Consider the following 13,071-nt stretch of genomic DNA (forward strand, 5'->3'; position numbering starts at 1 on the left):
TTGGCTCCGTTAGCCCCTTTCTGCTGTTTCACCGAGGGAATATAGGCTTCGGTTCATCCGTCTGTCCGTGTATCTGTCGGTCTGTCCGTCCCTCAGTCAACAACACGAGATGAACTAAGTATGAAATTATAAGAAGGGACCAAACATATATGACGATCAATTGGAGTTTTATGCACTTTTCACTCGGGGTCAAACGTCTGCTGAATCTGGACATAAATAGAAGAATACAACAGCCCAAACATGTATACTGTTGGATATACACATGTACAACAAAGTGACATAAAACTTGAATTTTAGAAGCTAGACATAAACATATTTAAGGCACGATGGCAGTTAATCACAATATTTAATTATGAAAGACATAACTTGTCACTACTTCATCCTGCTAAATACAATCCCAAGTTGAATACCATAACATGCAACTTCCCTTATTATTGTATATATATCGATCCTTTTACATTGACCAAAACGTACAAACATTCAAAAAGGAAGAAACAAAAGAAACAAAAGTAATGTATTTAAACAATGTAGATGAATAAAAGTTATATCAAGGGGGGCGATTTGTTAGTTTAAAATTGGTATTTAATGATGCCCGATGTATTTTTGGCAGGTTATGTCTTCAATATATAACCGGCTGGGTTTTCCCCTGTTCGGTGTCTTAAAGTCATTTGTACATAAAAAGTGTTGAAAAATATCATGCAATTTATATTAAGTCAACTCAAACCATGAAAAACGCAAATAAAACACGAAAAACAATTATTGCTTTTGCTTTGATTGCAATAATCTATCAAGTTATATCAAAGTATCAAAATGCATTCTTAGCGTATGTTCATTGCGACAAATTTCAAAGAAGTTTCAAAGGTAGTGAGACTTTTCCAGTGAATTCCTTGAGCCCAAATTACTGTATCGCTTCTCTGGAAGTATTTTCCATTTAGATTTACGGAGAAACAATTTAAATACCACCAACCTCCTCCATACGTGCATGCACAACAGGAAGACACAACAGCGTCATTATCTGCATCGAAAGTTGAAAACGACTGACCATTGTGATACCTAGCTAAATCTTCACCTGCGTCACCAGAGTATTCTGCCACATGGAGCTTATACTTCTCAGACTCGGACGAAATACTGAACTGAGAATACAGCGCATATCTCTTCTCCCCATCGAACGTCTCCATATCGATCCTAAGTTCTCTTGGTTCATCTTTTGTTAGCTGGTAGATATGTTCATTTCCCAACCAGAATTCCCCAATCAAGTTGCCGAAGTCAGCTTTGTAATCGGCCCAAGTGCGTTTGAAATTCACAGATCCTTCTGCGTTCCTCTGTATTACTATCCATCCCCTATTTGTGGATTCCTTATAACAATATACTCTTACGCCGTTCATGTGAGAACTGGGGTAAATTGTGTATTAGCCACTCCGTTCCGCAGTGTCACAAGAATAATGTTTTGGATAAATGCGTTGAGTTAAATTATCAGTTACGGTCTTTAAGATTTGATCCGACGTTTTAAGATTGACAATATCTGAAAGTATCCGAGATATTTCCTGCGATGCACTCAAAGAACGATCCGTCAATGACTCATTTACTTGCAATAAACCGTTCTTGAAGTTATATCAAGGTGGAGCGATTTGTTAGTTTAAAATTGGTATTTAATGATGTCCGATGTATTTTTGGCAGGTTATGTCTTCAATATATAACCGGCTGGGTTTTCCCTGTTCGGTGTCTTAAAGTCATTTGTACATATAAAGTGTTGAATAATATCATGCAATTTATATTAAGTCAACTCAAACCATGAAAAACGCAAATAAAACACGAAAAACAATTATTGCTTTTGCTTTGATGGCAATAATCTATCAAGTTTTTTCAAATTATCAAAATGCATTCCTAGCGTATGTTCATTGCGACAAATTTCAAAGAGTTTGAATACCCAGTGAGACTCCACCAGTTAATTCCACGGGTGTTAGTAACTTTATCACTTCTCTGGACGTATTTCCCATTTAGATTTACGGAGAAACAATCGCTATACCACCAACCTCCTCCATACGTGCATGCACAACAGTCATACCAAGAATCATCATTATCTGCATCGAAAGTTGAAAACGACGCACCACTGTGATGAGCTAAACTGTCTCTTACGTCACCAGAGTATCCTGCCACATTGAGCTTATACTTCTCAGACTCGGACGAAATACTGCACTTAGAATACAGCGCATATCGCTTTGTTCCATTGAATATCTCCATATCAATCCTAAGTTCTCTTGGTTCATCTTTTGTTAGCTGGAAGATGTGTTCATTTCCCAACCAGAATTCTCCACTCAAGTTGCCGAAGCCAGATTTGTAATCGGCCCAAGTGCGGTTGAAATTCACAGATCCGTCTGCTCTCCTCTGTATAACTATCCATCCCTTATTTGTAGATTCCTTATAACAATATACTCTTACGCCGTTCATGTGAGAAATTGTGTATTCGCCACTCCGTCCCGCAGTGTCACAAGAATTTGGATAAATGCGTTGAGTTAAATTATCAGTTACGGTCTTTAAGATTTGATTCGACGTTTTAAGATTGACAATATCTGAAAGTATCCGATATATTTCCTACGATGCACTCAAAGAACGATCCGTCAATGACTCATTTACTTGCAATAAACCGTTCTTGAAGTAAGCACGTGTGTGATTTATCTCTTTTTGACAGACGGTATAGCTATCGTGTACCAGCTTCTGTGCGGCGCTGAAATTTTCCTTTGTTTCATTTTTTATGGTGTCTACTTCTGAACGTAATGTCCTGTCCGTGCTGTTTAATCCAGAAACAACATTATTAAACATTTCGCGGAGATTTCCGATTTCCAAATCATGTTCCTTTCTCATTTTGTCGAATTTCTTTCGAAGTATCATATTCTCAGATTTGTCTCTCTTAAACGCATTCATTAAATTTTCATATTGACTCACAATAACATCAAAAATCAGATGACCCGTGCGGCGCTATAGCAACTGGTACTTTGTCATGTCCAGAAAATTCCGATAACCTGTTACGAAGTGTAGAAATGTCTTCTCTAAATAATTCACTTTCCTCGTTCAGATCCTTTCGAATCGTAAATACATCGCTTTCAAGTCTTTCCAATCTTTTTAGAATTCTGTTTGCCGATATTTCACTTAACAACTGTGAATAAACAGTTTAAATTAAAACGGAATATAGCATGTACAATAACATTTTATTTTTAAAATCCATATCTATACTTATATATTCCATACGTTTAAGACGCAGTAGTGATGCTGGAATCGTTACACCGAAGCACAAGAAACGTACCGACTCAATGAATTAGTCACTGGGCTACCTGCATTTTCCATGGAAACCGAATGATATACATGTCGTAATTGTAATACACAATCCGTTGTTTAGCAACATTGAGGTGCCAGATACGGCGTTCTAGAAACTTTATATGAACGAAAATTGTGTTGCGGTTAATGCGCAACATATTTTCTTTTTCATAGAAAATTAAAAAAACACAAAGGTCATAAATGTACCTCATAAATATAGAAATATTGCACCCATATCTGATTAGTAAGAACACACAATTTTTTTTTATTACATAACATTTCATTTTTCATTAGTTTTTATAACATAAAATTCATTTTTCAATGTTCATATTTTGTTAGAATAACATTATTTTCATATATGATACAAATATGTATCATACCTCTACGCCGACACAAAGGTGCCTGCTATAAAAAAAATACCTGGAACAACGCTTTTATCAATTATTTTTTCTAAATAAAAAAATATATTACTCGGAAGCAGCCATTAAGTCTTCATATTCTTTCGGAATTAATCAGATAAAACAAGATAAACGATTTGATACTACGATGTCTTACGTAAATTTTATGCAGAAAAACAACAATCTTAGCCTCTATGAAATGCAGACGGATATGCTCGGCCTCATGCCAAGTCTCATACTTTATAATATGTAAATTCTCTGCAGTGCTGAAGTACATTAATGACGGTGCATGGTATTTTAGACTGGTAGCTCACTGGCTCTATTCATGTGTTATCGATGGTTAAACTTGAATTTTCCTAAGCTGTCTATATAGTTAGTGGACCGGTTAAATGTCATTGCCGTACCTCCATGAAATACTTCAGACGCAAAGTCTCTACACTTTCCGGTATTTTAGGATTAAACCAGTTGAATAAGGCCAGCAATAACTTAACATCTAAAATGTTATATACAACTAGAGAATCGAAGATTTAGTTAAACAGGTAGTGTTAGACGTGTGAGCAATTCTTAAAATCAAATACTATTATAAACAGTGTGTAACTATACGAAACACGCGTTTATTTTGTATAGTACATGCTGTCATTTTATTGTAGTCATTTTACATTGGCCAATCACACGTTTGCAAACAAACTTATTTTGATTCCATAGCGAATGGTTATTATTAACCCATTTCAAAAACGATTTAAATGGCGTCTGTTTTAAGATTGATGGGCTTTAAGCTCTGCAAAAACGGGGCTTAATCAATGTGCATAAATTGTCGTCTCGGGTTAGCATGCGCAGTCCGCATAGCCAAGTCGGGGACGAAACTTTCCGCCAAAACAGAATTGTCGCTGAGAAGAGACTTTTTTGTAACGAAAAATACCCTAAAAGCGGAAAGTGTCGTCCCTGATTAACCTGTGCACAAAACTTACTTACTAATTTCGCTTTATCTGAAAACATGGCCAAATCCACAAACGGATTACACATGCTAATCTGGGTCGACACTAAGAAAGTAAATGACCCGCGTCGTGCAAAAACTGGATCGTATGCCATATGCCACCAGCGTAGCTCCAGCCTAGCCTGCGCACCCGCTAATGACACCATGTTTTTGCATTTTGAAGTGTATGAGGTCCTTCCGCGCACGAGGCTGCGTTATGTAAGGACCCGGAGTGTGTTCCGGCATTCCTGTGTACTACACTGTTTTAGACTGACGAAAGTTTGAACTAAGTATTATCGCAAATTTGCTGGTTGGTTATAACTGGAAAATTGTCAATTTTGGCGCGGTCTTGTGCAGTGGGGACAAAATCCGGGGAAATCTCATTTGTCCGTTATGGCGACCACTTGCCAAGCTCACATACGTACGGACGCCGGAAGCTGGGATTTACAGCTAACCAGACAGTCACTGTAAATTAAGGTCAATGAGTACACTGACCCTACATGCATGCATACATATAATCGATGCACAACACGAACATAAATGTATATAATGACTGACCACGGCTCATAATTGATGACACCGCCTAATAACGACTGATCACGTCTCAAAGCAACTGATCATGCCATATAATTACTGAAAATTCCTCATAATTTACCACGCCTAATAATGAATGACAACGCCTCGTTACGACTGACCACGTGTTATACCGACTGACAACGCCTTATAATGGCTGACAACGTGTACTAGCGACTGATAACGCCTAATAATGGCTGACAACGTGTTACAGCGACTGATTACGCCTTATAATGTCTAACAACGCCTAATAATGACTGACCATATATTATAGCGACTGACAAAGCCTAATAATGAATGACAACGTGTTATAGTGACTGGCAACGCCTAATAATGGCTGACAACGTGTTTTAGCGACTGACATCGCCTAATAATGAATAACAACTTGTATAGCGACTGACAACGCCTAATAACGACTGACCACGTGTTATAGCGACTGACAACGCCTAATAATGTCTGACAACGTGTTTTAGCGACTGACAGCGCTTCTTAACGACTTTCAACGCTTCATAATGACTGACCACGTTTCATAACGACTGATCACGCCATATAAAGAATGGAAACGCCTCAATTAGTAATTCGAAATACTTGTGTATTTATTTAAAAAAAAATCAAGCTTATGTTTGAAATGTTAAGGACATAATATGCTGTATCTATCGCTTCTAGATCATGTTATTAATTCTATCAAACAGTTCTGCATAATAAAACACACGTTTAAAATATGGTTTAAAAGAAAGGGAAAAAATGAAACTAAATGAGCCGTGTCATAAACAAATGCGTCTGTGATTGAACCCGGATCGCCTTGGTGAAAAGCGTGTGTACGAAGAACTGCTCTGAAAGGACATGAACATGCTTAACACTGTTTTCCCAGAGCGAGGCCCTCGTTTTTTTTCTTTCAAATGCATTGTGATGTAGTACCTACTGATGAGCATTTTGTGACAGCTAATATACAGAAATAACGTTATGGGAAAACAGGGTTGAATGCATGCGCGGAGTGCACAGGCTAATCTGGGACGACACACTACGCACATGCATAAAACTTGTTTCTCCATAACGCGATTCATATCTAATGCAGGTATTTCGAGTTATAACTCGAAAGGCCAACAAATAGGTTCGCCGAATGGTTTCCGTTTGCGAATCTTGGCCAACTTTGTACAATTTGGTCGTTTGTTACGAACCTCTGACTAAATTATCAGTGAGTACTTTGAAACAGCAACCGACCTTGCTTGCTGTTTAAATCGGTGACTATACACTGATTGATACACAGGACGACAATGTTCGTTACACGCTTGGAAAAGAGAAAGCCCACGTTGGGTCCAGTGGCATAATAGTGACCAGTCAGGCAGCCTCAATTTGTATGCGGCGCTCAACTTTCGGCTTCGGTCAATATACGATTTGGGGCTGCCTGGCTGGTCACTATTATATCAACTGTCATTCTTATGCAGTTATTGCTTAATGTACACTGACTCCAATTCACATACGGTCCCATTATGGAACGACCGACGTTTTGCTTAACACCAGATTGTGCAAGGCTAGTATCAGTTGTAAAGATGAACGTCTCCTTCCGAAAGTTGTTATCAAAAAGAAAATCCCATTCGCCCAAATGCAAGCGCCCTCGGTAACATGGTCTCGGCAGTGCGATTTCGACAAATGCACAGTATTTCAATGAACCCAGCCCAAACGCTCATTTTTTCAACGAAGTCCCCAATGTCATGCTCACAAATGTTGCAGATATACATAAGATGCTTTGGGTAGGGGGAGGGGGAGTTTGTTTGCAAAATAGCTTCTCGACCAGAAGGGAAACAGAACTCTTCACAAATAGGCACTGATTTCAACGAAATATCTTAGTGGTTTTTTCATCACAAATTAGGATAAATACTTTCGCGCCCGAGGATGCGTTATGTAAGGACCCGGAGTGTGTCCCAGCACTCCTGCTTAATACACTGTACGAGGCCCACGAAGGCCGAACGAATTCGGAGCATTGCCACAAATTTGATGCTAGGTAAACACTGAAAGATAGTCAATTTTGGTGCGGTCTTGTGCAGTGATGGAAAAAATCGGAGTACCCGGGGGAAACCTCACATGTCCGCTATGGCGACCACTAACCAAGCTCACATACGCCGAGAGCTGGGATTAAACCCGCCTTGGTAATAAGCGCGTGTACCAACCACTGCGCTAACCAGAGAGCCACTGTATTATAAGTAGGTAAAATTAGGCCAAGGAGTTCATTTTTTCGAAAGCGATTGAAAATATATTCTTTAACCGTTATTTTACAAGAGAACTATCAATTTTCATAGTTGTCATCGAACCAGGGCCCTCGGAGAGCAGAGGCTGGAGCGCTACCACTGCGCCACACTCGCTTTAACAGTAATCTGCGAATCACCATAATTTGCATAATAATTAACATAATTTTATTAAACCAGGCAGTAGCGCATGCGCAAACCCTCGTCATATGCACCATTTTAAGAGTGCAAGTAGATTTCGCATTTTACATTATATTGCAATTAACATACAGTTAATTATTTTATGCGCATATCATATCCGTTTAATTACCAATAAATCAAAAGACAAAACCGATTCCTTTTGGAACTACTTTCTTCATCCACAACTTTCGCTTTCACTTTGATAGCAACGAAACTAGTCAACTCGTACCTAAGTCAACAGGTACCTTCGGTCAACTCGTACCCGATTCGATTAACTCGTACCCGATTTTTGGTCAACATGTACCCTCCTAAAATTATTTTTTTATATATCAAAGACGTGAAATATGTTTTTATATGTTTTCGATATGAATATAGGTTATATTTTTTTTCTTGCTTATTGTGTTTTTTTTCCAAAAGTGGACAAGTACATTATTTTTCACGCGTGTTTACTTATAAACGACGTGTTTGTGGTGCCTATAACTGACACGTGCTGTAGTTTTCGGCGTTGTGTTTGAGTAAATGTTGATTAATAATACCTTAATGACAACAGGACCGTCGGCGATTTGTTAAACACATTGTTTGTCGTGCATCTAAAATGAAACGCGCGGTAGCTACCGGCATTTTTTTGATGACATGTTTGATTGAAAACACCGCATAAAGACAGTACCAATTATAGGTATGATCTACTTTGAAGCTAAATATTAAAATAATTAACGGTTTTCTAATTACAGTTAATCACAATTAATTATCGTATTATTTGACTGTTATTTTTTTATCATATTAGGCAGAAAATGAAAATTATGAACAGATAAAATAAACCCTGTATGCTAATGTATATTTTTGCTGCACCCCCTGCCTGCAAAGGATTCCCCGTTAATATTATATATGAACATTTTTCTTAGTGATGAGTGTTGATGTGTTAGTTTGAATATAATGCATGTATGCTTTTCTACGGTATGACTCTTTTTTTTTTACATTAAAATTGCCATTTAGCCAAACTATAAAAAATCCATTAGCAATTTTGAATAAATGCCATCATGCGCATTACATGTATATGTTTACTGTATTAAGTTCGACGGCATGTTGGTTACGGATGTTTAGAAAAAAAACATAAAATAAAAAGTCTCACTACGCGCGGAATACGCGAATCATTATAATGAGCCAATTACAACCACAATAACATTGTGTATATATTTGTGTACAATGTAAACCTTTATTAGATTCCGCCCGACAAAATATAACATTTAACTCTCAATTACCGCTTTTGAAATACACCTAGATTTTTAAAATCAATTTGTCTTATAAATGAAAAATATCGGGGAAAATGTATAGCAAAAGAAGTTCAATACCCTGTAAATATTTGCTGTGATACGTTTGACTTTGGCTATTAAATTCCTGATACCGTACGAACGTTTAGTGATAAGGGAACAAACACATTTTATAGCATGTAAGATACAATTCTATATTATAAGGAATTATTAAAAAACACACGAATGTCCAGAATGCTGAGCAGAGTGAAAATGCGTAACATCCGGATGGCACTTTCCCACATTGACAATCAGAATGTCCAATGTGGGATCTATTTTTAAAACACAAATAATTAAAAATAATAATTAAATTCACCCTACTGCGCGACATTAACGTATAAGTTTCTGTTCTGATATCACAGTTTCTGAATTCCACAGAACACACACAACTAGACTCTATCAAATATTTGAGAGTACCGTACACTTTATATTATATCACGTGTGTGAACATCAGGAAGTAAACAATATAATATTTTATACTTTACAACCATAAAGAATTGTCCTGGTTATGTTATGCATGTATATGTTTATATATGTTTGTGTGTTGCCAGGATTCCTATGATGTCGAAGATGAGAGAAACCACACGGTATTCTTGAACACGGACGTATTTGCGGTCCGCTGAAAACAAAACAAGCAGAGTTGGTTCCGTCCCCGACGCCGCCGGTTACAACCTTCTTAATCTTACGAATTGATATGCCTTAAACATTAAGTAAATATAGTTATATAGCATGTGCAGGCATAATAAGAGAATATGGAACATTAAATTATACGATTAAATGTTTGTTGCTAGCGTTTCCTGCTACTTTGCTTATCCCAAATCAATTATACCAGTAGACTTTTGAGGTGAATAAAATATGTGCATCGACATACATGTATTAAATGCTTGTTTTGCATGTTTAAGTATACATCAACCGTGTTAAAATCCAATCTCTTCTTAACAAACAAAGAATAAACAAATGAATACACCTTACAAAACCGCATATTAGGTGACTATTACCTCACGAGATCGCAAAGAAAGGTCGTTCTGACGAGGGCCCTACGATGTGCTTTCGGATAATGAAACAGCGGTCTCTTAACGATCTCGTAGTTTTCACCCTATTTTAAAGTTAATGTAATTGTTTCAGAAAAAGGCCCCAGAGGTTGATACTTTGAAGCAACATGTGGCCATAACGAAACACCGCACGTTCCCGTATCGTCTTTTTCTACCGCAACGATATCGGAAAGAAGGAGAGCAAATGGACCAAACTCACAGAACTTACATTACATGTTTGATGTGGTAAGCGTCCCTATGCATTTAAAATGGGGAGGGGAGTTGAATAGACACAACAAAGACTTACGTAAAGGATAGTTTTAATTAAATGAGGTGACACATACAGATAAAACAACAACATGTCTATATGTTTAACAATGTGGTTTTCTTGTTTTATAATTTTAAACCATACAACATATCATTAATAAACATTCCCATAAAAAAACTACAAAGCACACTCGTGCACGTTTGCATGCAAATCCCGAAAAGAGTATTGAGTCCCATACCCACTGACCAAGGTGCAACCGCCCCTTTTAACCTTTAACCCCTAACTCTTAAGCCATGAGAGCGATGCTATTATAACAGCCCGTTTAAAATAGGGGATATTGCAATACCATCGCCTATATCATTACTGACATGTTGCCAATCGACGCTTTTGAGAACAATTTTCATAAATTCGATATCATTTAAATTTTAACTTAACAAAACTGCAGCTGCTGAAGAGTATCAGAATTATTTTTACAATATTTAAGAAAATGCATTTGTGTCTGGTCATACATGGTTTAATGATATGCCATTCAATTCAAAGCTTATTTCCTCAACAAATACAGATAAAAGCCATGATTACAACATTTAAAAACAATATCTATCAGTATACAGTTTTTTACTCGCTAGATACGAAATCAACCATTCAATAAAGTGTATTGTCCCACTGTCATGTCAGTAATCTGATTGTAAGAACGGCGTGCTCTGGAAACTAATGATACATGTATTTGGCTTCGTTAGCCCCTTTCTGCTGTTTTACCGAGGGTATAAAGGCTTCGGTTCATCCGTCTGTCCGTGTATCTGTCGGTCTGTCCGTCCGTCAGTCAACAACACAAGATGAACTTAGTATGAAATTATAAGACGGACCAAACATATATGACGATCAATTGGAGTTTTATGCACTTTTCACCCGGGGTCAAACGTCTGCTGAATATGGAATAAATCCTTTTACATTGTCCAAAACGTACAGACATTCAAAAAGGAAGAAACAAAAGTAATGTATTTAAACAATGTAATTGAATAAGAGTTTTATCAATAGGAGAGCGATTTGTTAGTTTAAAATTTGTATGTAATGATGCCCGAGGTATTTTTGGCAGGTTATGTCTTCAATATATAACCGGCTGGATTTTCCCTGTTCGGTGTTTTAAAGTCATTTGTACATAAAAAGTCTTGAATAATATCATGCAATTTATATTAAGTCAACTCAAACCATAAAAAACGAAAATAAAACACGAAAAACAATTATTGCTTTTGGCAATAATCTATCAAGTTATATCAAAGTATCAAAATGCATTCTTAGCGTATGTTCATTGCGACAAATTTCAAAGAAGTATCAAAGCTAGTGAGACTGCGCCAGTGAATTCCTTGAGCCCAAGCTACTTTATCGCTTCTCTGGAAGTATTTTCCATTAAGATTGACAGGGTGACAATTGTAATACCACCAACCTCCTCCATACATGCATGCACAACAGGAAAACACAGAAACGTCATTATCTGCATCGAAAGTTGAAAACGAACGAACATTGTGCAAAGCTAAATTGTCGACTGTGTCACCAGAGTATTCTGCCACACGGAGCTTATACTTCTCAGACTCGGACGAAATACTGAACTTAGAATACAGCGCATATCGCTTTGTTCCATTGAACATCTCCATATCGATCCTAAGTTCTCTTGGTTCATCTTTTGTTAGCTGATAGATATGTTCATTTCCCAACCAGAATTCCCCACTCAAGTTGCCGAAGCCAGATTTGTAATCGGCCCAAGTGCGGGTGAAATTCACAGATCCGTCTGCTCTCCTCTGTATAACTATCCATCCCCTATTTGTGGATTCCTTATAACAATATACTCTTACGCCGTTCATGTGAGAACTTGGGTAAATTGTGTATTCGCCACTCCGTTCCGCAGTGTCACAAGAATAATGTGGATAAATGCGTTGAGTTAAATTATCAGTTACGGTCTTTAAGATTTGATCCGACGTTTTAAGATTGACAATATCTGAAAGTATCCGAGATATTTCCTGCGATGCACTCAAAGAACGATCCGTCAAAGACTCATTTACTTGCAATAAACCGTTCTTGAAGTAAGCACGTGTGTGATTTATCTCTTTTTGACAGACGGAATAGCTATCGTGTACCAGCTTCTGTGCAGCGCTCATATTCGCCTTTGTTTCATTTTTGATTGTGTCCATATCTAAACGTAATGTCCTATCCGTACTGTTTAATATAGAAACAGCATTATTAAACATTTCACGGAGATTTCCGATTTCCAAATCATGTTCCTTTCTTATTTCGTCGACTTTCTTGTGAAGCATCATGTTCACAGATTTTTCACTTTTAAATGCATGCATTGCATTTTTATATTCTCTCACAATACCATCACAATCACATGACCCGCGCTGCGCTATAGCAGGTTGTTCTTTGTAATGGCTAACATCCTGTCCAGAGGATGCCGTTAACCTGTTAGAAGTACCCCCTCTTCTTAATTTTATTTCTTCATCGAAATCCTTTCGTAAATTACGTAATTCGTCCGAAAGAATAGAAATGTCATTTTTACATAAATCATTTTCTTCTTTCAGCACAAGCACATCGTCCTCAAGTTTGTCCAATCTTTTCATAATTCTTGATGTCGATGTTTCACGTAACGATTGTGAAGACACAGTTTGGAATAAAACTAAATACAGCATGTGCAATAACATTTTGTTTTTAAAATCCATAACTCAAATTGTATATTCCATACGTTTAAATCGAATAGTGATACGGGAATCGCTACCGCGAAGCACAATAAACATACG

The 13,071-nt window shown here is 37.3% G+C and overlaps 1 protein-coding gene across 1 annotated transcript in view; it reads right to left on the reverse strand.

Annotated features, from left to right (window-relative positions):
* Window positions 1-10,325: 10,325 nt before the first annotated feature.
* The window catches only part of LOC127842037 (techylectin-5B-like), a 2,752-nt gene continuing 6 nt past the window's right edge, over window positions 10,326-13,071 (reverse strand). Inside the window, exon 1 of the mRNA XM_052371354.1 lies at window positions 10,326-13,071. This exon is cut by the window's right edge and continues 6 nt beyond it. Within this exon, the coding sequence (XP_052227314.1) occupies window positions 11,578-12,993 (1,416 nt within the window). The 5' untranslated portion in view covers window positions 12,994-13,071 and the 3' untranslated portion in view covers window positions 10,326-11,577.

The sequence above is a fragment of the Dreissena polymorpha genome, chromosome 8 (genome assembly GCF_020536995.1).
Source record: "Dreissena polymorpha isolate Duluth1 chromosome 8, UMN_Dpol_1.0, whole genome shotgun sequence".
Taxonomy (NCBI): Eukaryota; Metazoa; Mollusca; class Bivalvia; order Myida; family Dreissenidae; genus Dreissena; species Dreissena polymorpha.